We start from the raw sequence: 27,955 nt of genomic DNA, 5'->3' as shown, positions 1-27,955 counted from the left end.
TTTTGACTTTCAGATGAAATACTGTATATACACAAGTAAGAACTTGTGGATACCACTTGTCACCACTCTGGGCATTTAGAGCATACTTGACTTGATGTGCACTTTACTGTCAATAAAAAACAAATCTATTATGTTTCTCTTTCAGTATGAAACTCATAAAATAAAAACAGGCAGGGGAAGCTCAGCTACATATTACCCCATGGTCTTCACTGACATCATGGGTCTGGAGGACGGGAGTAATCGTGGTGTTCATCCTGAAGACATTAAACTGGCCATGAAGGGACACGTGAAGGAGGGTTACAAGGTATATTTGTCATTTTTTTAAATCAAATCTTTCAAAACTGATCTGTGCGCATCAGATGTTGTTAATACTGTAACAACAAGACTGCTGTAACACTTTATAATACAACCAGAGAATACGGGATAAGTAACCTGTAATTACGTGCAATTTGAGAGTAACAAGTCAGGTTTTTACAGAAACAATGTAACAATTATACTGCAAGGCCTACGAATAAGATGCAAGCAGTCTGTAACTACATGTTGTTTTGGGTAACGTTTCAGGATTTTATGGTAAACAAATAACTAGAAAATGCATTTGCTGAAGAAACTGCAGTGTGAATGCTGAAATCTGAATGTATGAGCTAAAATGAAATAATAGCTGAATTTTAAGTTAAAAATGTTGAATGAGATGAAAAATACAGATCTTTTCACCTGAAAACAAAAGTGCAGAACTGCTAAAAGCTGACTTTCACACAGAAGAAGTTGGAAAATAGCTGAAAAAACTCCCCATTGAAATACATGGGAAATTTTTGTTGAAAAAAGTTGAAAAAATAAAAAAAATATGAATGTTAAAAATGAGAAAAATAGAAGCAGGAATTTTTTGAAGGAGTTAGATGCCAAAAAAACGTACGGAATAGATAAAAATAAAAACTAGAAAGCGAAAATTTCTTCTGAAAATTTAAGTGTGCCTATGCCGCTGCCATTGAGTGTAGTTTGCCATTCATATGGCTACAGGGAGCAAAACGCAGCAGAGCAGCTATTCTCCACCATGAACTACGGTAAAAACAAACACCGCTCGCGCCTCACAGATGACAGCTTACAGTCTTGCGTAAAGATGAAGTGACTTCGTACAGCCCCGATTTGCAGACGCTGTGCGCAGAGGTTCAGGAGCAAAAGTCCCATTGTACCACGGCAGACATGACGATGTTTGCATGAACACACTTTCCAGCATTTCTTTATTGACCACTTTTTACACATGGTGGCTGTACCCAAACAGCTGGCTGTAGCTTTTCAACTCGAACACACACCAAAAAAGCAGCCAAGAGAGCACAGACTTTACGCCTGAGAGGCGTGATTGCAGATGCCGCTCAGGTGGGTCCGCCTCCCCTGCAGCGGCACTGCAGCGGCACTGCAGACGACACCCCGCCACACATATCAAACACGTAAAATATGAATATTTATGCACTTTTGCATTCCCTTTTTGTTTTTTGTTATTTTTACACAGTGTTCTGAATGATGTCGCGAAATCGATCAATGTAGAACAGTATCACAAACCACGGAGGCACCAGAAAAGTGCAATCAAACGATGAGTTTATTAACAGCCCGGAGAAAACATCAACATATGTCTTCTGACCAAAATACATGTTGTGGACACTTATAAAGCAGTGGGGTACACGCCCCCCCATGGCGTCAATGACAGATTAAAATAGGTTCCAGACATTAGTCACAGTTAATCGTACATTTTTAATAGCTATAAACAGACATAGAACTTCTCATTTTGATAACACCTTCCATACAAGGTAATAAACTTCAAGCCCTCAGGGTCTCTGAGGCTAATTATTGACTCTAATCATCTGTTACCAAGTAGAATAAAATATAGTGAGACACCAAATGAGTTAAGGCCTCAGGCCTGACACATTCCTAGATTATATGTATTATATGTACTGTAAGCATGCATTGCAGTTATCCTTCTATGTTCTAGTTTCCCTCAGCATGTATCACCTGGACAGTCACACCAGTGAAGCTTAAGACCCTTAATGAACCGAACATCAACTCAAAATAAGCACAGATATGCAATGTGTATAAAATACTTCTAACTGTACTTGTAATAAAAGTTAACATAATGGAAGGGTCCTCAAATGGACATCTTCTTTAATGCTTTAATGCAATATCAATACTGTAAGAAATATTATTAAATGAAATAATGCTGTAAAGAATATTATTAATGCAGTTATAATGATGCAGGTTATATGGCAGCAATAAAATAATTTCTGTATCTCCACAATGATTAACAATGGTCTACAGCCAATCTTGTGTATTATTATACAAACTTTGGTTGTAAGATTCAGATAACTATTTAATAAAAGCTAGACATTTTATATGAGAGTAAGAAAGAAAAGTAAATCTTTGTGCCCCCCTTTCCTTGTTAATGCCCTACCTGGCCCCCGGGCAAAAGCTTTGCTAGATCCGCCCCTACACAGTTACCAGCTGTCAGCTACACAGAAAAGGATCTTGGTGTTATTTGTCTCTCAGAAACAGTTCATAACGTCCCCTCAACTCATTCATGTCACATAAAAGGTAAACCTGTTTCTCCATCACCAGTTCAGCTCTGATGATTCAGTAAGGACATCTCCTGGTTTCGACCAGCTTTTATAGCTGTGGCTCCAGCAAACATCAGCTGATACTAGAAATTAAAATCAAATGAATCCTAACAACAGCTGATCAAGCTTAAAGGTGCTGCTGTTGTTTAGCGCGACATCCGCTGAAGTTGCAAGAGAGAGAAAGTTGCAAGTGCAAAGTTGCAAGTGGCGAGAGAATGACAGGGGAAGAGTCAGCTGTGCAGCGTAACGACAGACTAAATCCAGCTTTGTGTCTTTTTCCATTCTAGCTGAAGTACGGGACAAACTGTGTTCCTTTTCAGCTCAATACGAAACGTGTAATATTTTCTCTGAATGACGATTCCGTTTGCACAGGACAGTTGGCAACTCTACTAACTAACCTTATGAATACAATAAAGTTCACCATCAGTAACACAGCACCCACCCAGCTGTATAGAAAGTCTGTCATGCTAGCTAGCGCGCAGTACAAGTTATTGTAACTAATTGTAAACAGTCACCACAACGAAAATAACTATATACTTGGTTTATATCTCACCCAGATATACTGCAGTCAAAACGTCTCACCTGAAATTCAGTTCACCGGACACTCTTACCGGCGGCGCGAGAGAGAGAGAGAGAGAGGGGTGGGTGAAACGAGACAGAGAACCGCTCTCGGTGTAAGCCGGGCCCGGTCGATCGGCGGTCGCCTCGTATGTCTCTTTTTCCCGCATGTCCTTTCTGTCATACACCGGTGGCTAGGTGCCCTCTGTTGTAGCTCCGCGTTAGCCACAACCAAATAACTGAGTTATTTTTTCCACATCGACCAGCATCTGGACAATCCACCACCTTTCACTGTTTATACCGTTACTAAAATGAATAAATGAATCATCGGCCCATATAAACAAAAAATAAGTCCAGCTGAGAGACCGACTCGGTGCGAGAGACCAGGGGGGTGAAACGAGTGTGACCCGCCTCACTGTAACGCAGGCCGGGTTGCTTTCCAGCCAAGCCATGCGGCAGCAACATCGTAAGACAACTGTTGCTAATATGGGATGTCTTGATAAAACGAGCAGATATTTGAAGTTTACACAGCTACATTCTCCCCTGAAAATATCTTAAAAGTTTATTTTGTGACCTAGAAACACTAATAAAAGCAATATATAAAACGAAGAGGTGGCCGCCATTGTTTGAGGTGTGTGGCAGAGGTGTGCTATGAATTGTGGGATATGGAGTTTTCCACCATGTCATGGGCCAAAAATTTGCACTAAAATATTAATATTTAAAAAAAGTATAAAAGTCATAAACACCAAAAGTTATAGCACACTATTCCAGATCCAGCCGCACAAAATGTGGACACAGTTCATCTGTTCATATTAAAATTCATATTTCATATTAAAAATGAGAAAAATACAAGCACACATGTCCAAAAGAAGAGGAATCTAATGGTGTTTGAATGGTTTTTCTAAGTTGAACGGTTTTGAAGGAGATAGTCCAAAAAACGTACGGAATATATAATAATAAAGGTTCGAAGAACAATACTGTGAATGCTCGAAAAGTTGATTCTGTTCATCTGGATGTTGCGTTTCAGTGGGCTGGTTTCAGTCATTATGCAAATGTACTGTTTAGAAGATTGGGGAAACCTGCAGTCAGCTGAGACTGAAGAAGTCACTTGGATGAGTGATGAAACGTTTCTCCCAGAAAACGCTACGTCCAGATGAACAGAATCAACTTTTGGAGATTTACTTTCCTGGATGATTGAGAATGCATCAAGACAAATACTGTGAATGCTTTTCAAGCATTCACACTAATTACACTGTAAGTAAATTTAACCACATTGTTATTAGAATAGAATAGAATAGAATAGAATATCCCTTTATTGTCGGTGTACATGTACAATGAAATTATGGGTGTTGCATGCCAACATGCCCGCATGACCAGGCTCACCAACCTTTGCACTGCCTGGATTGACTAATAACTCTATAGGAATCAATATGGCACCGGTGTGTGTAGCTGCTTCTCTGTCACTCCCAATTTTGATTCTTTTTATATTCCTTCTGACTTGTGTCTTTCACGAAACAAAATGTCTGCTGAGGTATGATTGTCAGACACTACGGAACCACAAACCGTTGTTCCAAAATAGTGTGTCGTTTAGAGCTGGTGGGCAGCAAATACTTGCCCCAGGTGTATTGGAAATCCCGAGTTACCTATACCAGGCTCCCACACCACCTCTGGGCGAAGGTGTCATTGTCGTCGGGGTAAACGAAGCGGCTGGCTGGTGAAGCTGAAGGTTTCCCTAAGGTATTTTTATGCTGTTTTCCATTCAAAACATGGATTGTTCCCAAAATTGTGTATCGCTGTTTCCTGGATCCTGTTGGTGTTTGTTTGGGTGCTCATGGTTGCCTTTAATGATGCTCTTCGGCCTTGTTGCCCATGCCCATGAACATTTTTGAAATCTGAGATCACTGTGTCGGCTTTCTCCACTTGCTGGAACCCATGCTCTAGCTCCTGCTAGGATTGGCCTGGTGAACGCCAGATCACTTTTAAACTAAACCTTTATTCTTCAGGACTTTTTTAGTTCCGCCCAACTATGATCATGTTCTTGTTGTTGGAGATTTTAATATACATGTATGTTGTCCTCATAAACCACAGGTAAAGTACTTTTTCAGCTTTATTGACTCTTTTAACCTGGTACAGTCCATGCCTGACCCTACACATGAGCACGGACAAACACGGACTCAGTCAAAAACCCTGGTTTGTTATTTAAGACGATTGAACCTGGTCTTAATAAGCAATAATTTTGTGAGCTTTTTGTTGAAAAGGTTATCACCACCAGGGCTCTTATCACAGCTCCAGATTCTAACCCCTCTGCCTCGGTCCCTTGCACTGCTGATTTTACTCAGTTTGAGCTTGTGACTCTCTCCACTTTAGAGAATCTGGTTCGACATATTAAGCCCATAGGTTCCCCCTGGGATTGTGTCACCCCTCAAATTTTTAAAGAAATTTTTCCTAGTATAGGGCAGTATGTCCTTGACATTATTAACAACAACCTGGTGTTGCACACAGGTGTACACACGGGTATTCACAGACGCGGACTACAGCTTTCTTGGCTTAGAATTCTTAGAATATTGTGGTCTACCGTGTCAAAGGCAGCAGTTAGCCCAAGCAAGACTAGAACAACATTGCTAACAGAGGCACATGCCAGAAGGGTGTCATGATAAAACAGATTCTGTTCTATGAAGGGTTTTAAAATTTGGCTGAAAAATGTCAAGGATGCCATTATCATCTACAAAATATTTCATATTTTTCATATATTTCAAAATTTTTCTCTAAAACCTGGGAAAGTAAAGGCAGCTTTGAAATAGGCCTATACTGAGCTAATACTCTGTGATCAAGGCCAGGTTTCTTAAGCAGTGGCTGCACTACTACATATTTGAAATTTGCAGGAACCACACCAGGTTGTTGTTGTTGTTGGTTTTTTTTTTTTTTTTTTTTTTTTGTGTCCCGTTTGGATCTTTAGCCGCCAGAATTGTTGTCTTAAGGCCAAGAAAGATGCCAAGTGGATTTATTTTACCAACTGGATCATCATGGCCTTGCCATATTGGTCCATTTGATTGACCTTTATTATAATTATGAATTTATTTTATTTTCAGTTGCTACAAACGGGACAGACATGACTGGGGGATGGGACAGGGAGAAAGAATGAAAGAAAGAGAGGGAGAGAAAGAAAACCAAAGGGGAGAAGAGACGGTGAGAAGGGGGAGAAGAAAGAAAAAAAAAACAAAACAAAAAAAAACCCACACCTGGGTCACCTGTATGGAGAAAAAAAACAGAAGAGAAAGCAAACAACAAAGAGCAACATAATAAAAAAACAGCACCATCACAATAAATTAGCTAGCAGTAGATATCAGTAGATACTAAATAATAAACGATATTGTGCAGCACGCAAGATAGACAGCGCACAATGTGCTTTGAGGCAGCAGCCAAGAAAGCTGTAGTCCACGTCTGTGAATACTCGTGTGTACACCTGTGTGCATACCTGTGTGGATCAGCATGCTTGCATTCCAAAGGTTTCTCCATGTAACGATCTGCTAGGGAGTGTGGGGAGCCACAGCCCCGTTCTCCAGGGTATGAAGCAGGTATGGAGGAGATCAAAACTCCAGACATCCAGAGGCCCCCAGAACACAAGAGACCAAGGAAGACCAACAGAGGGGCAGCCGTGCCACTGTCCCAGTAAGAGCTGAGGAGAGTCCCAGATGAGGGCTCACTCAGCAGCCGCGGAGCAGAAGCCAGGGGGAGTTGCAGTGACGCGCCCGTGAGCTCCGCCGGCAGCCAGCCGTGCCTGAGTGACCGAGCCCCAGGCCGAGAGGCCGGGGGCACCCCACCTCCGAAGTGGCCCGAGCGAGCCCCAGGCTCCAGGCCCCGATAAGCGCCCGCCAAGGAGTGAGCCGGTGTGTACCCAGACGCCCATCCCCGGACACAAAGAACCACCAACGCACCGACACCTGAGGGAGTCCGGCACTAGCAGGGGAAGTGGTGGTGGGTGGAGATAGGCCTCCAAACCTTGGAGGGCCTGAGATGTCCCCAGAGAGGTGGCGTCTGATACCCAACCTGACATATAGACACAGACATACAGGCACACACAGACACAAACATCCATTCCCACCCTCATGCTCTCATATGCACTTACTCCACACTCAACCAACGTGGAGACAGACATAAAGAGACGTTGTACACACGATCACACTCCCCAAGCGTACTCTACGAACCGGGTCTAGGTACCCTTACCCCTGGAGGGGGGAACTGCAACCAGACCCAGGTGGTGTTACCCTTTTCCCTGCGGTGGGGAGAGGCAGACCGCCCCAACTCCGTAGCAGCAGGGAGGCCCAACACTCTAGACCACAGTCGGACGGCCAACTCCTCCTAGCCCCCCTGCTCCAGCAGGCCGCAGAGAACGGGGGTGAGAGAAGACTCCAAACCTCCCTCCACCCGCTCATTGTAGTGTTGATGCATGTGTGTTCTAAGGTGCAATTAACACCCAGGAGGGCATGGAGCTACCTGCCAGAGAGCAGCAGGTAAGCGCATGGTCCCTCCTGCTAGCCCTCAATGTCTACGTGTATTTAAAATTGAGAGGTGGGCAACGATGCCAGGGGTGAGGTGTACACCCTGATGGTAATTTGGACTCCGTGTAGCATGCCCACCCCCAAGATCCTATGTGTATGTGTAATGAGGGTGTGAGTAATGTGAATGTCTAAGTTGTGGGATAAAATTGAGGCAGAGGCAGCCAGAAGGGGACAGGGGGGGGGGGGGGGGGGGGGGAGCCTCCTCTGCACCCTGGTGACATACCCCTACTCCAAGGCCCTGCATGTGTGGGTGGTTGTGGTGGAGCGGGAAGAGGGAGGCAGCTGGAGATGGGGAGGGAAGGAAGGGAGGGGCAGGTGACCCCTCCCTGGGGCCAGCTCCCCCGCTGACCCCAGTAGGCACTCCCATACTCCGCGACCCGCCAGGGAAAGACGGCCCAGGCCCATCCAGACTGGGGCCCAGCGCAGCAGCGCCCCCCGGCCCCACAGAGCCCGGGACAGTCCACCCAACCCCACCACAGAGAAAACTGCACCCACCCCACCATCCATTCATCTTCCAGACTACATGAGACAATAGACGCCCAGGCTGAGATCTTCCTCCACCTCTCCTGTATCTCCCCCTCCTGCAGAGGGAGCTCCTGAGGAGAGGAAAGCTCCTGCAAGGTGTGACAATCTCCCCCACCAGTTGAAGAGCCCCCCAGGCGGCTCGACGCACCGGCGGCACCCTGCGCCATGGATGGGCCCCCATGCACCCACCTGCCCACAACCCTGGCAACACACAAACCAGGACCCAAGGCCCCGAGGCCCGGCCAGGGCCCCAGCCCAGAGACGGAGCGCCCCCAGAACCTCACGCCCATCCCGGACCCACCCAGGGGCAGACAGGCTACCAGGTCAGTAACCCACGTCCGTCAGCACAGACCCTCCCCTAGCCCCGCTGCACGCAGCCACGAGGAAACAGTCACCCGAGAGCCAAAAGAGCCCCCACCCGGACATGACCGCTACCCCGGGTTGAGCCCCCCAAGGAAGATGCCTCCGGGGAACCCCCCGACGCCCTAAGCCTGTCCCTACCCCCACACCAATCACAACAGTGAAGGCGGGACCAAACTATGACCCCCCACCCCCACTAGGTGATGGAGCTGATCAAAGGAGCCCAGAGCAATTGATCTGATGTGGTGGCAGAGGCTGTGTCAAGACTAATGTAATCTAATAGATAATTTCTTATTGGTTAGAATTAAGATTGTTTTTATTTTTCCAGTTCATGAGGACAGTTTTCTTGGCTATGCATAGGGCAGTGAAAACCATATGGGCTATATTTTTTTCTGAAGTGACATTATCTAAGCTGCCCAACAAACACACTAAGGGGGAAGTTGGAATGTTACATTTGAGACACTTTGATAAGTCTTCACATATCTCGCACCAAAACTTCTGCACTGGTGGACAGAACCAAAGAGCGTGAATGTAATTGTCTGGTGTATTGCCTTGACAGTGTGAGCAGTTGTTGGAAGATGTAAAGCCCATCTTGAACATCCGATGACCTGTATAGTGCACTCTATGTAGTATTTTGTATTGTATTAATTGCAGACTGGGATTTTTAATTAATTTAAAGGTTTTTAAGCAAATCTGAGACCAGAAGTTTTGGTCTAAGCTGACTGATAAATCTGCTTCCCACTTTGCAATAGGAAGGGATATTGATTCATCTAATTTAGAAAGTGTTCTGTATATTTTAGATAATAATTTGGGGGATTTAAGAGTAAGAAAATGTGCCGCACTTAGTGGTGTTTGTAATTCAACTTGACTGAGGTTAAATTTCTTTTTTATTATGGATTTAATTTGTTGATATTCTAAAAATCTTTTCTTGTTGATCCCATATTGTGCAACTAGTCTGTCAAATGGAATAAATTCTGTTCCCTCTAATATATGTTCTAAGTATTTAGAGAAGCTGATGTTGATACTTTTAAAGCATTCATGTCTTTTGATGTTTGAGCTAATAAATGGTAGGTCTGAAATCTCTAGATCCTTGCATAGTGCCTGTTCAACATCTAGCCAGGGCTCATCTAAGAAGTTATGTTTTGACCATTCTGAGATGAACTGAAGCCTGTTGGCTAAGAAGTATTGGTGAAAATTAGGCAGATCTAATCCTCCTCTATCCTTGGTTCTTTGTAGCGTTTTTAAGCTGATACGCGGGAGTTTATCTTTCCAAAGGAATTTGGAAATATATGAATTCAGAGATCTGAACCAATCTTGTGATGGTTTGTTAGGGATCATCAAAAATAAGTAATTTATTTTTGGCAAGATCATCATTTTTATAGTGGCGACCCTTCCCATGAGTGATATGGGTAAAGATTTCCATCTAGTCAGATCGCCTTCTACTTTCTTTAGAAGTGGGATGTGGTTTAATTTAGTTAAGTCTGAAATCTTAGGAGAAACATTAATACCTAAATATTTAATATTTCCGGATTGCAGTGGGGCAGAGGAAGAATTATGGAAGGAGCAGTTAATGGGGAGAACTGTAGATTTTGGCCAGTTAATTGAATAATCTGAAACTCTTGAAAACCAGTTTACTAGAGTAATTACCTCAGAGAGGTTGGTTTGTGTGTTTTGCAGAAAAAGCAACACATCATCCGCATAGAGACTGATTTTATGTTCTATGTTCTTACATTTTATGCCCTTAATTGTTGTAGCCTGTCTAAATGCTGCTGCTAGAGGTTCGATAAAAATTGCAAAAAGTGAAGGGGAGAGTGGGCATCCCTGTCTGGTGCCCCTCAGGAGACAGAAGCTGGAGGATGTCTGGTCATTTGTTCTGATACGAGCTGTTGGGGAATTGTATAATATTCTTATCCAGTTTATGAAAGAGTTTCCAAAACCAAATTTGTGTAAAGTTGCGAATAAAAATTTCCAGTTAACTCTGTCAAATGCTTTTTCTGCATCTAGTTTCGATGTTTTTATCGTATGAGTAGTCTATTAAATTAAGTAATCTACGAGTGTTTGTTGAGGAGTGCCGACCTTTTATGAAACCAGTTTGGTCAGGATGAATTAAGAGGGGGGTTATTTTCTCTTATCTCTTTGAGAGAGTTTTGCAGATTATTTTAAGGTCTACATTTAAAAGAGAAATTGGACGATAGCTTGAGGGAAATAAAGGGTCTTTTCCTGGTTTTAGCAGGAGACTAATGTTGGCAGAATTCATATTTGGTGGTAGTCTGCCATTTTCCTCGATTTCCTGCAACATGCCGTGGAATACTGGTGCCAGAATTGTCCAGAATTCTTTGTAGAATTCTGCAGGGAAGCCGTCTAGACCTGGAGCCTTATTATTGGGCATACTTATCAGGGCTTCCTGGAGTTCACTTGGCGTCAGTGGCGAATCCAGTTCCATTGCTTGACTGTCTAGTAATTTTGGAAGAGTTACGTTGTCAAGGAACAGATCAATTTCATTTTTAGATGGGTTTATTTGTGGTGAGTATAAAGTTTCATAGAAATCCCTAAAAATGTTGTTTATTCTTCCAGGGTCATATATTGTGTTCCCCGATAAATCTTTAGCAGCACATATAGTTGTTTTTTCTTTATTTATTTTTAACTGGTTAGCTAGAAATCGACCTGATTTGTTACTGTGTTCAAAATTCTGCAAGCGAAGTCTTTGTATAAGGAATTGTGTTTTTTTATTAATAGTTTCATTTAATTCTAGTTTTGTCTTGCGTATTTTGTTCAATGTTTCCTGATCTTGGTCGCACGCGTAGGCTTCTTCTAGTGATTTGATGGTTTTTTCTAATTCCTGAATATTTTTGTTTTCTTCTTTCTTTTTGTGTGATGAGAAGGAAATTATTTTACCTCTCATCACAGCTTTCCCTGCTTCCCATAGAACAGAAGCAGATATTCCGGGAGTGTCATTAAAGTCTAAATATGAAGTCCATTCCTTTTTAAAATATTTAATAAAGTCTTCATCTTTAAGCAATGATGTATTAAATCTCCAGTTTTTACTTGGCATAGTATTATTCTTGTGCATTAGTGTTAAAGATACAGGAGGAGTTTTAGCTATTTTAGGGGGATATCTGTGTGTGCAGGTGACTATTACTGTGCATAATTATTAGGCAACTTAACAAAAAACAAATATATACCCATTTCAATTATTTTTTTTTACCAGTGACACCAATATAACATGTCCACATTCACAAATATACATTTCTGACATTCAAAAACAAAACAAAAACAAATCAGCGATCAATATAGCCACCTTTCTTTGCAAGGACACTCAAAAGCCTGCCATCCATGGATTCTGTCAGTGTTTTGATCTGTTCACCATCAACATTGCGTGCAGCAGCAACCACAGCCTCCCAGACACTGTTCAGAGAGGTGTACTGTTTTCCCTCCTTGTAAATCTCACATTTGATGATGGACCACAGGTTCTCAATGGGGTTCAGATCAGGTGAACAAGGAGGCCATGTCATTAGTTTTTCTTCTTTTATACCCTTTCTTGCCAGCCACGCTGTGGAGTACTTGGACGCGTGTGATGGAGCATTGTCCTGCATGAAAATCATGTTTTTCTTGAAGGATGCAGACTTCTTCCTGTACCACTGCTTGAAGAAGGTGTCTTCCAGAAACTGGCAGTAGGACTGGGAGTTGAGCTTGACTCCATCCTCAACCCGAAAAGGCCCCACAAGCTCATCTTTGATGATACCAGCCCAAACCAGTACTCCACCTCCACCTTGCTGGCGTCTGAGTGGGACTGGAGCTCTCTGCCCTTTACCAATCCAGCCACGGGCCCATCCATCTGGCCCATCAAGACTCACTCTCATTTCATCAGTCCATAAAACCTTAGAAAAACCAGTCTTGAGATATTTCTTGGCCCAGTCTTGACGTTTCAGCTTGTGTGTCTTGTTCAGTGGTGGTCGTCTTTCAGCCTTTCTTACCTTGGCCATGTCTCTGAGTATTGCACACCTTGTGTTTTTGGGCACTCCAGTGATGTTGCAGCTCTGAAATATGGCCAAACATCTTGGCAGCTGCACGCTTGACTTTTCTCAGTTCATGGGCAGTTATTTTGCGCCTTGGTTTTTCCACATGCTTCTTGCGACCCTGTTGACTATTTTGAATGAAACGCTTGATTGTTTGATGATCACGCTTCAGAAGAATGACAACTGTTATTGATGGAGTGATGGAATGTTTATCAGTGGAAATAAGTATGGAAAAAAGGAAAAACTCAATTGTCAGTTGTATATATAGAACACCAGGATCTAAGATTGAGATATTTAAGGATAATATGGAGGACTTATTTACAAATATAAATCAGAAAAGAATGTTTATTTGTGGGGACTTTAATATTGACTTATTGAATCCAAATCATAATAAGAGTACAGAAGAATTTATTGATTCCATGTACAGCATCGGTTTATTTCCACTGATAACAAGACCGACCAGAATAACATCTCATTGTGCAACTCTATTAGATAATATATTTACAAATATAATAGAAGGAAATATAAAAAGTGGGCTGTTAATCAATGATATAAGTGACCACTTACCACTCTTTGCATCTTATAATTGCCATTACAAAGTGAACAACGATGGACATAAGATTATTTACAAAAGAATAAGAACAGAGAAGACATTAAATTGTCTTAGAAATGAACTTTTAAAGCAAGATATGAATATTGTATATGAACAAACAGAAGTTAATAAAGCTTACGAAGGATTTTTAAGAACATTTAACACATTACTTGATAAAAACTGCCCAGTAATTGAAATCAATAGGAAACACAACTATGCAGGAAGACCATGGATGACTAAAGGACTACAAAATGCCAGCAAAAAAAAGAATACCCTATATCGAGAATTCATAAAAAAGAGAACAACAGAAACTGAAATGAAGTATAAAACTTACAAAAATAAATTAACTACTATAATGAGATCCTGTAAAAGAGAGTATTACATTAAAAGGTTAGAACACAATAAAGATAACACAAGAGATATATGGAATGTATTAAACAGTATAATCAAAGATGAATCAGGGAATAATGATTACCCTGGGTACTTTATAGAAGGGACAAGAAGTATTAATAACATGGAAGAGATAGTAAATGGCTTTAATGAATTCTTCGTAAACATAGGGCCAAAACTGGCAGAAGAAATAAAGGTTGATGGAACAGAAAGGGACACTGGTGAAAATATTGAAAGGAATAGTAGCTCAATGTTTTTAAGAGCAGTGGAAGAGAAAGAGATTTATGACATAGTTAGAGGACTTAAGAACAAAACCAGTACAGACTGGAATGATATTGATATGGTAACAGTAAAGACAGTTATTGATGGTATTGTAAAACCATTAAAATATATATTCAACTTGTTGTTTCAAAAAGGAGTTTTTCCACAAAAAATGAAAGTTGCTAAAGTTATTCCAATTTACAAAACAGGTGAAAGGCATCATTTTACAAACTATAGACCAGTGTCAATACTCTCCCAGTTCTCTAAGATACTGAAAAACTCTTCATAAAAAGATTTGACAGTTTTGTGGAAAAATATGAATTAATGAGAGATAGTCAGTATGGGTTCAGAAACAACATCAACAGCTTTGGCACTGATAGATTTAATGGAAAAGATAACGGAATGTATGGATAATAAGAGGTACGCACTCTGAGTTTTCTTAGATCTAAAGAAGGCGTTTGATACTGTTAATCATGAAATTCTATTAAAAAAACTGGAAAAGTACGGGTTTAGGGAAGTGGTTTTGGAATGGTTAAAAAGCTATGTAGGGAATAGGCAACAATATGTACAAATAAATGAATATAAATCTAATTTGATGGATATAGCTTGTGGAGTACTTCAAGGTTCAGTACTGGGTCCAAAAATGTACTTAAATGATATCGGTAGAGAATTGGAGATTTTAAAGTTTGTAATATTTGCAGATGACACAAATATACTGTGTTCAGGTGTGGAATTGCCACAGGTTTTGGGGATGATCACACAGGAATTAACAATATTAAAGAAGTGGTTTGATATAAATAAATTATCATTGAATCTAGATAAAACCAAATTTATGTTGTTTGGAAACCAAAAGAAAAACATCGAAGTAGAAATATGTGTTGACAATGTATATTTAGAAAGAGTAAATGAAATAAAATTTCCTGGGGTGATCATTGACCACAAGCTCTGTTGGAAGCCACACATTACTTATGTTCGGGGGAAACTGGCACGGGGCCGTCCTGGCGAAAGCAAAACATATGTTGGATCAGAAAGCACTGCACATTTTATACTGTGCTTTACTACTGCCATATATGAGCTACTGTGTAGAGGTCTGGGGAAACACATACAAAAGTAATACACAAACAATAACTATAATAGAGAAAAGGGCCATTAGATTAATAAATAATGTGGGTACAGGGACCATACAAATGCACTCTTTGTCAAAATGCAAGCTATTAAATTCCAAGACTTGGTGAAGCTTAAAACAGCGCAAATAATGTATAAAGTAAGAAATAAATTGCTTCCCAAAGAAATCTGTAAATTGCTCATAGAAAGAGAAGGTGAGTATAACTTAAGAGGGAAATGGAATTTAAAAATACAAAGTGCTAGAACAACTTTAAGAACGATGTCTATCTCAATTGCAGGAGTTAAATTATGGAATAGTCTAACAGAAGAAATAAAAGACAGTAAAAACATGAAACAGTTTAAAGTAAAATATAAAAACCTAATTTTAAATAAGTATAAGAATGAAGAAAACGGGGTTAACCCAGGACGGTAATGTTGCTGGTAATGGTGTTGTGGTTCTTTTTTGGTTTTTTTTGTTTTGGTTTGTTGTTTTTCCATAACTTGTGTATTTGCAAATATACACATTCTGTATTTTTCATATGAAAGAAACTATACTGTGGTGGGGCTTGCTAATTTCTTGTTTTTGATTTATGTATGTATGTTTTATTTTGTTTTGCTTTACTTCATATGTTTCATATGTTTCATATGTTGTTTGTTTAATTTAAGACAAAAAAAAATAAATGAATGAGAGGTAAAACTTGAGGGGGTAGGGACAAATAAGTAAATACTTCAACCTACTCCTTTTCAAACAAATAATGGAATGATATTTTGTAATGATTGTGAAGGCACATGTTTGAAATGTTTGAAATAAAAATGAACTGAACTGAACTGAACTGCATGTAATTACAGGTTACTTACCCATTATTCATGGTTTGTGTTATAAAGTGTTGATGTCCTTACCTCTAGTACGACTTTGAGTCCCCAGTGTAGAGTTATTGAAAAATCAGTATTCACAGTTAAACTCTTATAAGATTTTTTTTCTGGTTTCCAGTTCAACCCAGCAGTTCCACTGTCAGTAGGAGAGCCTGGCTACAACCCAACCCCATCTGCTGATGACAAAGTTCATGTTCTTGTGTGTGTGCTTTCTGCCAACTCATCAGCAACTGATGACCCAGTTCTGCAGAAAATGAGGAGTATCAAACAGACAGCCACTGACCTGGGTAAGACTTCATATCAGGAAGTTCTCACAAACCAGCAGCTGTCATCGTCACAATTCTGCCAAATATAGTTTGAAAGCATTCGGGCCACACACCAAAATGATTTCTGAAGAATACACTGCCTTGAACTGTTATATACCCCAACAAACACACTCAGACAAAGAGAACACATCATTTAGCTCTATACCTTCAGTTCAGCTTATCCTTGACCCCTTCCCCCTTTAACCCCCTCGGGTCAACGGACGCGCTGACACATCAAGATCACATGACCGATTTAAGACGGCACAGAAACAAGATGCAGCAACACAGAGTCTGCCATTTAGTTTTTTAGGAAGAGGGGGAAGATTTAGGAGTGACACTGGCGAGAGAGCGCGAGCGAAAGAAAGCGAGAGAGAGTTTTTGCATGTGAGAGATTTGTGACGTTTAGATGGTTTGGAGTCTATAGTTAGTTTGTAGTCATTGTGTAGTGTAGAAGTTGTTCTGTTTTGTGTGTCAGTTATACTGCTGAATGTCACGGTTGCTCCAAAAAAGCCACCAAAGACAGACTGCAATGTGAATCCTGTCTCTAGCTAGAAAATGGGAGGAGTGATACATCTACTGCTGTCAGAGGAGAACACCACAGGCCTAAACTCTGCAGGTCTGTCTTATAGTGGACAGTAACAATTGTTTTGGAGTGGCATAAATAATTTGTTAAATGGTTATATAAAAACAGCCTCTGACCTTTTCTGCAATTTTAGATAAATACTACCATATAACTTTGTTTGCAAAACTTGTGCATAATTTTTTAAAAATGCACAATTTCTAATTGCATTTCAATTTATGAAAATGATTCGTTAAAAATTTTTGTGGTTTTTACAGTAAAAATTTAACTTTTTTCTACTCTGATTTTATGTTTATTTGTCTGAATTTAGAATTTATTACTTGTGTTAATACAGTATATCAAAATTAAAATATAACCCCGAATTCAGATATTTCAGGTTGTGCTGAAAATAATGATACCAAAGAAGGCAAGATGAACAGTTTTTAAAGGTGAAATGTAGAGTTCAAATCAATAGTAGTCAAAAACTGCCAATTATACCCTGGACCCCAGAGGGTTTAGGAAAATTATGACCACCCGTCACCTCCATTGAACATGGCGCCTGGAAGTCTTTCATTTATACTACAATGGCCCCTCTGTGAAGGTGCAATAAACATGAGACCCACTTGCGTTAACATTCTACATGCTAGTGATTCCACTATTACTAAAGGACTCCTGGACATGGTCCATTCGAGCAGTGAGTCCGGGATGACCTGTCAATCTACTTCCCTACACTCACCTATGGTCACGAGCTGTGGGTAGTGACTGAAAGAACAAGATCGAGGATACAAGCAACGGAAATAAGCTTCCTCCGAGGGTGGCTGGCCTCTCCCTTAGAGATAGGGTGAGAAGTCAGTCATCTGGAAGGAGCTCAGGGTAGAGCTGCTGCTCCTCCACATCGAAATGAGCCAGTTGAGGTGGTTTGGGCATCTGACAAGGATGCCTCCTAACCCCTGATTGAGGTGTTCCGTGCGTGTCCCACCAGGAGGAGTCCCTGGGGGAAGACCGGGGTGGTGGTCTTCCTGTCTCCTTAACACAGAGACAGGAGCTTGTGTGTTAAGTGGGGCTCGTCATCGTCCTCTGTGGCCCCTCTGCCATGGGGTGTACCACTGAGATCTATTATTGGGCCATTCTTGGGCCATTACTGTTTTCGTTGTATCTCCTGCCACTGGGTGCGATCTTTCGTAAACACAAAGTTTCATTTCATCTATATGCTGATGATTGCCAGCTTTATTTTCCTTTCAGTCAATCTGATAGCTCCCCAATTAGACTTGAAACTGAGAGAAGACCGAGGGTTCTCTATCGTGGCGCCTAAGCTTTGGAATAATCTTCCTCTTCATATTAGGCAATGGTCATCAGTGCTGGTTTTTAAATCCAGATTGAAAACTCAGGGGGCAGCACGGTGGCACAGTGGTTAGCACTGTTGCCGCACAGCAAGAAGGTCCTGAGTTCAATTCCACCATCAGGCCGGGGTCTTTCTGTGTGGAGTTTGCATGTTCTCCCCGTGTTTGCGTGGGTTCTCTCCGGGTACTCTGGCTTCCTCCCACCGTCCAAAGACATGCACTTAGTGGGGATAGGTTAATTGGTTAATCCAAATTGCCACTAGGTGTGAATGGTTGTCTGTCTCTGTGTGTTGGCCCTGCGACAGACTGGTGACCTGTCCAGGGTGTACCCCGCCTCTCGCCCTATGACAGCTGGGATAGGCTCCAGCGCCCCCCGCGACCCTGAAAAGGATAAGCGGACGCGAATGGATGGATGGATGGATGGAAAACTCATTGTTATTCGCTGGCTTTTGACTCAGTGGTTAACTGACTTGCATTTACCTATATTTTATTGTTTTTGCTATGTTTATTATTTTATCGTATTTATTATTCTTATGGTATCTATTATGTTTCTATTGTTCAGCAGTTTGGTCAGCATTGTGTGTTTTAAAGTGCTATATAAATAAACTATGATTTTGATGATGATGATGATGATGATGATGATGATGATGATAAAACATGCTGAAGAGATTATATCTCTTTGCTGGCCTGGGAATGCCTTGGTGTTCCCCTAGACAAGCGAGAGGAGGTGGCTGGGGAGAGGGAGGGCTGGGCTTCTCTGCTTAGGCCGCTGCCCCCGCGATCCGGCTCCAGATAAGTGGAAGCAGATGGGTGGATGGATATTATCAAAATATGTGACCAATACTTAGAATACCGGAATAAGCCATTACAATTCCACCCGTTTAATCACATTAAAACAATTCATGGCAATTTCTTTCCTATCACCTGTACATAAAATCAACAGCATTGCACACTGCAAAGATTTCATAATGTGCATGAATATACAGTGTTAGAAAAGGAATAAGAAACAAACAACAAAAAAAACCCATTTAATTTTCATCACCAATCTCATTATCCTCATCACTTTCCCTATCTTCAGCCTGTAACAGTGGTAACTGGAATTTAAGAGACTTATCTTCTCGTGTCGCTGGGATTGTGATTAGCGTATTCACTATGGTGCAGAGGCACGAGATGAAATAACAGCCACAGCATGTGAGTATAGCAACAACTGTGGCTATGGATATTAACAAAGAAACGACTATGGCTTTATACTTAGCAAAATGACTACTAAAATCAGTCATCCAAGGGGTTATTTATGCCAGAGTCTATTTGGGTGGACAGCGTCCTCAACCCCTGCCAGTGCCCTGGTTACAGAGCTATCTGAAGCTGTGTTATTAGGGATAAAAGTGCAACACAGTGGACCCACCATAGAGAAACACCTCACATCTCAGCCAAGAGCATGTCCAGAGCCATTCTCTTCTGCCAGGCCATTAAGGACATGGCGGCAAGCTGTTCAGACAGGCCCACCATTGCATCCCGTATCAAATTGTCCAATCACTGAACATTATATTGAACATAATTTATCCTGTCCACATTCATATTTGGGATTATCCATAGGAAGATGGATTCAAACCCTCCTGCGACCTGGTTGGCCGGTTTACACTCATCAGGAACACCTCTAGAAACACCTATAGCATCTATATAAGTACAATAGTACAAGTTCACGACCAGTCATTAGCGTTTCTCAAAATTCTGTCACTGCAACACAAAAGCAGGTCAGCACACGCAACATTAGTGCTGCTCATATTTGCCCCTTCAGTGACATATATCACTCTATCACACCATAAACCATCCGGAGGTCCTATAGGGATGACACTTAACCTGGTTAAGCAGGTGTAGTTTCCACCCCTTGGAGAACACTCAGGTGGAGTAAGGCTCTTTTTAACTACTGGGAAGAGGATACTCAATGCAGTGCAATCATGATCCATCCTTTCCTTTATGTGGAGCTGTAACATAAAAGGTCTTAAATAATCAGGCCCCATCTTATCTTAATGACCTTGTAGTACCATATCACCCTATTAGAGCACTTCGCTCTCTCACTGCAGGCCTACTTGTTGTTCCTAGGGTATGTAAAAGTAGAATGGGAGGGAGAGTCTTCAGTTTTCAGGCCCCTCTTCTGTGGAACCAGCTTCCAGTTTGGATTCGGGAGACAGACACTATCTCTACTTTTAAGATTAGGCTTCAAACTTTCCTTTTTGCTAAAGCATATAGTTAGGGCTGGACTAGGTGACCCTAAATCCTCCCTTAAAGGGGCAGGGATAGCTCAGTAGGTAGAGTGGTGGCCCCATGATCGGAAGGTTGGGGGTTCAACCCCACTGAACGGCTACCCTGAGGTACCCCTGGGCGCTGCATTGGTGGCTGCCCACTGCTTCACTGGGTGAATGGGTTAAATGCAGAGGAACTATTTCCCTATGGGGACTAACACATACGCACGCATTAGTTATGCTGCAATAGACGTAGGCTGCCGGGGATTCCCACAATGCATTGAGTTTTTCTTTTCCAGTCACCTTTCTCACTCAGTATGTGTTAATAGACCTCTCTGCATTGAATCATATCTGTTATTAATCTCTGTCTCTCTTTCACAGCATGCCTTTATCCTGTAATCCTTCTAGCACCCCAACCAGTCGCACCAAACGGCCCTCGCTGAGCCTGGTTCTGCCGGAGGTTTCTTCCTGTTAAAAGGGAGTTTTTCCTTCCCAGGGTCGCCAAAGTGCTTGCTCATAGGGGGTCATATGATTGTTGGGTTTTTCTCTGTATCTAATGTACAATATAAAGCGCCTTGAGGCGACTTTTTTGTGATTTGGCGCTATATAAATAAAATTCAATTGAATTGAACTGAATTAACATGAAAACTCTGTAGTTTTCTCTGGTCCCCTCCCCAATCAGACCAGGAGTGACATGTTTAGCAGCATGTTCTCCTTAAATTGCTGGCTGTCTGAGTGGTGTCCCAGAAACGATGTGGGCTTCATAGATAATTGGCAAACCTTCTGGAGGAAACCTGGTCTTGTTAGGAGAGACGGCATCCATCCCACTTTGGATGGAGCAGCTCTCATTTCTAGAAATATGGACAAATTTATTAAACCCCCCAAAATATGACTATCCAGAGTGGGACCAGGAAGCAGAGTTGCAGTCTTACATGCCTCTCTGCAGCTTCTCTCCTCCTGCTACCCCCCCAAAAACCCATCTCCATAGAGACTGTGTCAGCTCCCAAACAGACAAAAAACAAACTAAAAACCAGCAACAAACAACTTAAACATAAACAATTACAAAGAAAGAACAATACAGTATCCACATCTGAACCAAAGAGTAAAACAGTGAAATGTGGATTATTAAATATTAGGTCTCTCTCCTCCAAGTCTCTGTTAGTACATGACTTAATAATTGATCAACAAATTGATTTACTCTGCCTTACAGAAACCTGGTTGCAGCAGGATGATTATGTTAGTTTAAATGAATCAACACCCCCGAGTCATTCTAACTACCAGAAATCTCGAAGCACAGGCCGGGGGGGGGGGGGGGGGGGGGGGGAGGTGTGGCAGCAATTTTTCACACCAGCCTATTAATTAATGAAAGACCAAGACAGACTTTTAATTCATTTGAAAGCCTGATGCTTAGCCTTGTCCACCCCAGCTGTGAAACTCAGAAACCAGTCTTACTTGTTATCATCTATCGTCCACCTGGGCCTTACACAGAGTTTCTGTCTGATTTCTCAGACTTTTTATCTGATTTAGTTCTCAGCTCAGATAAAATAATTATTGTGGGTGATTTTAACATCCATGTAGATGCTAAAAATGACAGCCTCAACATGGCATTTAATCTGTTATTAGACTCAATTGGTTTCTCTCAAAATGTAAAAGAACGCACCCACCACTTTAATCACACTCTAGATCTTGTTTTAACATATGGCATAGAAACTGAACATTTAACAGTGTTTCCTGAAAACCCTCTCCTGTCTGATCATTTCCTGATAACATTTACATTTACAATAATTGATTACACAGCGGTGGAGAGTAGACTTTATCAAAGTAGATGTCTTTCTGAAAGCGCTGTAACTAAGTTTAAGAATATAATCCACCCACTGTTATCATCTTCAATGCCCTGTACCAACATAGAGCAGAGCAGCTATCTGAATGCTACCCCAACAGAGGTCGATTATCTTGTTAATAATTTCACCTCCTCACTACATACGACTCTGGATGCTGTAGCTCCTGTGAAAACTAAGGTCTCTAATCAGAAGTACCTGACTCCGTGGTATAATTCTCAAACACGTAGCCTAAAGCAGATGACTCGTAATCTGGAGAGGAAATGGCGTGTCACAAATTTAGAGGATCATCATTTAGCCTGAAGAAATAGTTTGCTGCTTTATAAGAAAGCCCTCCGCAAAGCCAGAACATCTTACTATTCATCACTGATTGAAGAAAATAAGTGTCACGGCTGCCGAGGCGAGCCGTGTGGATATAGAAGGAGGACCCAAGATGCAGGCAGTGGATGAGATACCGGTGGTTTTATTTACAGAGGTGTAGTGGCAAACAAACAGTGGGGCATAACAAACAACTAAAGACACCTAAACTGGGAGAACTTAAATAACAGACCTGGGAGCATATGACAACGGATGATGAATAGCAGAGAGACGCAGACGAGGAACAGGACACCGTGGAACACAGGGTAACAGACTGACACGGAGGAACACAGACGAACCGGCAACAGGCAGGAGAACACACAGGGCTTAAATACACACACCAGTAATCAAGGGATGAGAGACAGGAGGGCAACACAGCTGGGAGGAATCTGGGCTGACGGGACAGGGGAAACGTAAACTGATCACACTCACATACGACACGGACCTTCACAATAAAACAGGAAACTCAGATACATGGAACCAGACAAGACATTGAACTAAACAGATTCACAAACAGATGGGGAGACACCATAGACAGACAGGTACAGACGCAGACTTAGAGGCAGATCGAAAATAACACAGAACTTAAACAATCATCATCTAGAAAATGATAACAAACCAAAAGCGCTGGGTCACCGACCCAGGACCATGACAATAAGAACAACCCCAGGTTTCTCTTCAGCTCTGTAGCCAGGCTGACAAAAAGTCAGAGCTCTTCTGAGCCAACAATCCCTTTAACGTTAACTAGTAATGACTTCATGAACTTCTTCACAAATAAAATTTTTATCATTAGAGAAAAAATTACCAGTAATCATCCCACAGATGTAATATAATCTACAGCTACTCTTAGTACCATTGATGTTAAGTTAGACTCCTTTTCTCTAATTGATCTTTCTGAGTTAACTTCAATAATTACTTCCTCCAAACCATCAACGTGTCTTTTAGACACCATTCCTACAAAACTGCTCAAAGAAGTCCTGCCATTAATTAATTCTTCGATCTTAAATATGATCAACCTATCTCTAATGATCGGCTATGTACCACAGGCCTTCAAGCTAGCTGTAGTTAAACCTTTACTCAAAAAGCCATCTCTAGACCCAGCAGTCTTAGCTAATTATAGGCCAATCTCCAACCTTCCTTTCATATCAAACATCCTTGAAAGAGTAGTTGTCAAACAGCTAACAGATCATCTGCAGAGGAATGGTTTATTTGAAGAGTTTCAGTCAGGTTTCAGAGCTCATCACAGCACAGTCTGATTGGCGTAACCGGGTGTCATTACTGCCGACGTGAATTATGATCTTACTGAATTTACGTTTACCCTTAGCCAGCAGTTTTAAATTTCCTTCAATGTCGCCTGCTCTGGCCCCTGGAAGACAATTGACTATGGTTGCTGGTGTCTCTAGCTTCAAATGTCTGAGAACAGAATCACCAATTACCAGAGTTTGACCCCCGATGGGTGTGTCGCCGAGTGGGGGAAAACGGTTAGACACATGAACTGGTTGGTGGTGTACCTGGGGCTTCTGTTTAGGACTATGCTTCCTCCTCACCGTGACCCAGCCGTCCTCTTTCCCCAGCTGCTTGGGGTCTGCCGGGGAACAGCTAGCGGGGCCTACGCTATCTTCGGCTGCACCAGCTACAGGGGCCTGGCTAGCTATGGGTGAATGAAGGGTGCGAAGCCGAGTCTCCAATTCAGTAATCCTGGCCTCCAGAGCTGCAAATATGCTACATTTGTTACAGATATCATTACTGCTAAAGGAGGCCGAGGAGTAACTAAACATCTGACACAATGAGCAAGAAAGTGCAGGAGGGACAGGTGAAGTAGCTATGGTGCTAATGAGTCGGCTACGAGCTAAGCTAAGCTAAGCTAGCGAGACAGTACAGAGACAGTGAGTGAATACTTTGGCTATAAATTAGGTAGTGAGTACACAGAAAGTGTGCTTCGGATGAAGCACGTGAAGATTATACTATGAAAAAGAATGTATTTAAAAGTTGTTAATTAAATTGCTAAGCAAATAAGCTGCTCAGAAACACCACTGTGTTTGAGCAGGAACAGGAAGTGATACTCTACCGCAGAGCGAGCGAACACCAAGTGACAGTCACCCCAGTCACCAACTAAAGAGCACGGAGGAATCTCATCCTCACAGGTGTATCTGACTGTCTAACAACCATGAAGGCTGTAGCCCTGATCCTTGCTCTGGCAGTCATCACTGGCTGCAATGGCCGTGCTGTTCGCCAGGCTGAAGCCACTAAAAATCCATGGGAGGAAAGTTTAATAGTTTAATTATTTATATAGCACATTTAATTACAACAGGAGCGTTGACCAAAGTGCTGTACAAGAATACAACATACATAATAAAACAACTTAGAGTATTAAAAGAAAAAAAAACATACATGAATTAACAAATAACTCTCATGCTGTATTAAAAGCCAGTAAATAAAAATGTGTTTTAAGATAAGATTTAAAAAGATTGACAGTATGAGCCTGTCTGATGTGTAGGGGTAAATTATGCCACAGCTTAGGCGCTACGACTGCAAATGTTCGATCACCTCTATGAACCAGCCTCGACCTTGGTACAGCTAAAAGCAAAGGATCACTTGATCTAAGAGATCTAAGGGGTCTGCAAGAGGTCAGACAAATACCCGGGAGCCTGTCAGGGCTGCCGAGGCGAGCCGTGTGGATTTAGAAGGAGGACCCAAGATGCAGGCAGTGGATGAGATACCGGTGGTTTTATTTACAGAGGTGTAGTGGCAAACAAACAGTGGGGCATAACAAACAACTAAAGACACCTAAACTGGGAGAACTAAAAATAACAGACCTGGGAGCATATGACAACGGATGATGAATAGCAGAGAGACGCAGACGAGGAACAGGACACCGTGGAACACAGGGTAACAGACTTACACGGAGGAACACAGACGAACCGGCAACAGGCAGGAGAACACACAGGGCTTAAATACACACACCAGTAATCAGGGGATGAGAGACAGGAGGGCAACACAGCTGGGAGGAATCTGGGCTGACGGGACAGGGGAAACGTAAACTGATCACACTCACATATGACACGGACCTTCACAATAAAACAGGAAACTCAGATACATGGAACCAGACAAGACATTGAACTAAACAGACAGATTCACAAACAGATGGGGAGACACCATAGACAGACAGATACAGACGCAGACTCAGAAGCAGATCGAAAATAACACAGAACTTAAACAATCATCTAGAAAATGATAACAAACTAAAAGCGCTGGGTCACCGACCCAGGACCATGACAGAGCCTGTCCATTCAGGGCTTTGTAAGTTAACAATAAAATTTTAAAATTAATTCTGAAGCGGACAGGGAGCCAATGAAGGGAGGCAAGTACCGGGGAAATGTGTTCACATCTTTTGGTATGTGTCAGAAGACGAGCTGCAACATTCTGGACCAACTGCAGCCTTGCCAGGCCGGTCTGACTAACTCCAGCATATAAGGAGTTACAATAGTCCAGCTGGGATATAATGAAAGCATGAATCGCTCGTTCAAAGGTTTTAAAAGATAAAAATGATCTCACCTTAGATAAAAGCCTCAGTTTGAAGAAAGACCGCTCTACGACTGAGCTAATTTGTTTTTCAAAGGTGAAATTGCTGCCAAATATAACCCCCAAATTTTTGGCATGTGATTTGACAAAAGGCTCAAGACTGTGCATGTTAAAATTAGAAGTGTTGGGATTGCCGCTTGGTCCAAAAATGATCACTTCGGTTTTCTTCTCATTGAAGTTAAGGGAATTAGAGGCCATCCAGAATTTAACTTCACCGAGACACTGAAGTAAGGGTTCTAGTCAGGCAGGACTGTTCAATTGAAGATAGATCTGAGTATCGTCGGCATATGAATGAAAACAAATGTTATATTTTCAAAAAATTAGACCTAAAGGCAGCATATAAATGGAGAACAATATTGGCCCCAGTATAGATCCCTGGGGAACACCACAAATAAGGGGAGCTGAGGAAGAGATAAAATCGCCAAAGCTCACAGAGAAGGTCCTGTCAGACAGGTATGACCTGAACCACTCTAATGGGGTGCCCTTTACGCCACAATGCTCCAACCGTGAGATTAAAATGCTGTGGTCAACAGTATCGAAGGCAGCGGTCAGATCTAAAAGCAGAAGCACAGCTGAGTCACCTGAGTCAGTGGCTAATAAAAGATCATTAAGAACTTTTAAAAGTGCAGTTTCTGTGCTATGAAGAGTTTTAAAACCAGACTGAAACCTCTCAAGAACATTGTGTCCATTTTGAAAAGATTGCAGCTGAACAAACACAATCTTTTCCAAAAAGTGTGGATCGCTTCTGGGAGTACATTGCCAAGCTGGGCCAAAATGCTGATGGAGTTGTGAAGAACCTCAAGGCCTCTCAGCTCAGCAGGGAGTTAGACACTCTGATCACTGACACCATGGCAGAGCTTGAAACATACAAAAATAACATTCAGACCAAGCTGGTTCCATACACTGAGACCTCGACTGCCCAGCTTTCTCAAGACGTTCAGCTTCTGATCAACAGACTGCAGAAGGACATGCTGGATGCCAAAGAGCGCGGCACTGAGTATCACAGTGAGCTCCAGGCTATGGTGGACCATAACACTGGTGATCTCGAAAGCCACATGAACAACTTTATCCATAAACTGCAGAAGCGCCTCAATAAGGACATTGAGGAGATTCGCAACACTGTGGCCACCTACATGGGTGAGATCCAGTCCCGTGCCTCCCAGAACCTGGATACAGTGAAGGAGCATGTTGAGCCCTATGTCCAGCAGGTCAATGACAACACCAATAAGAAGCTGAGTGACATCACTGCTATGTTGCAAACACAGGCTTAGGGCCTGGGTCAGTAGCTGGAGACCCAGGCTGAGGGCATCAGGACCCAGCTGGAGGCCAGTGCAGAGGAACTGCGCACCTCAGTTCAGGGGAAGATTGAAGAGATGACAGAATTGTTCTCCCCCTATGCCACCAAGATCCGTGAGCAGTTTGAGGAGATTGTAGACAAGATCAAGGAGTCAACCACTGCCTAAAGAGAGACTCTGAAAGTGGTAGATGGTTGGTGAAATGGCTACACTGCTGATTTCTTTACACCCAGGTAAAATGAAAAAAAAGAGAGCTGATTATTAGCTCATCAAAACACAAAACAAAATCACCTGACAGGTTTTCTCCAAGTGCACTGTTACAAAAATAATGGGCCCAATTCTAGACACGTCCATTTAAAACTCCCTCTATTAAAAACAAAAAACAAAAACAACCCGAACCTAACTGGCAGAATCAACCCATCACCACAACAACGTCAAAAAGCTTAAAAACACTGACACTCCCAGGTCAACTGACATAATTTCACCTCCTCAATACACCGAAAATCTTGTTAAAACCACACAATTTGCACACAACAATCACCCCCTTCATGCACTTTAACATACTTAGATTCAGCATAGGATATAACCCCCTTACAAC

At 42.0% G+C, this 27,955-nt stretch overlaps 1 protein-coding gene and 1 pseudogene across 1 annotated transcript; one reads left to right on the top strand and one right to left on the bottom strand.

Moving 5' to 3' along the window:
• LOC146656674 (uncharacterized) overlaps positions 1-24,488 on the bottom strand; it is a 370,113-nt pseudogene extending 345,625 nt beyond the window's left edge.
• Positions 24,489-24,580: 92 nt separating this feature from the next.
• On the top strand, positions 24,581-27,533 carry LOC146656673 (uncharacterized). The gene is given in 2 exon segments (XM_085424448.1): positions 24,581-24,747; positions 26,768-27,533. Coding segments are annotated over 2 exon segments (858 nt in total). The 5' UTR covers positions 24,581-24,647; the 3' UTR covers positions 27,526-27,533.
• Positions 27,534-27,955: the final 422 nt, after the last annotated feature.

Source organism: Rhamphochromis longiceps, linkage group LG12 (genome assembly GCF_057381845.1).
Source record: "Rhamphochromis longiceps isolate RC_006_pf linkage group LG12, R_longiceps_female_GT1.1, whole genome shotgun sequence".
NCBI classification, from domain to species: domain Eukaryota; kingdom Metazoa; phylum Chordata; class Actinopteri; order Cichliformes; family Cichlidae; genus Rhamphochromis; species Rhamphochromis longiceps.
The sequence above is the reverse complement of the archived record's forward strand: the minus strand, read 5'-3'. Positions and strand labels throughout refer to the sequence as shown.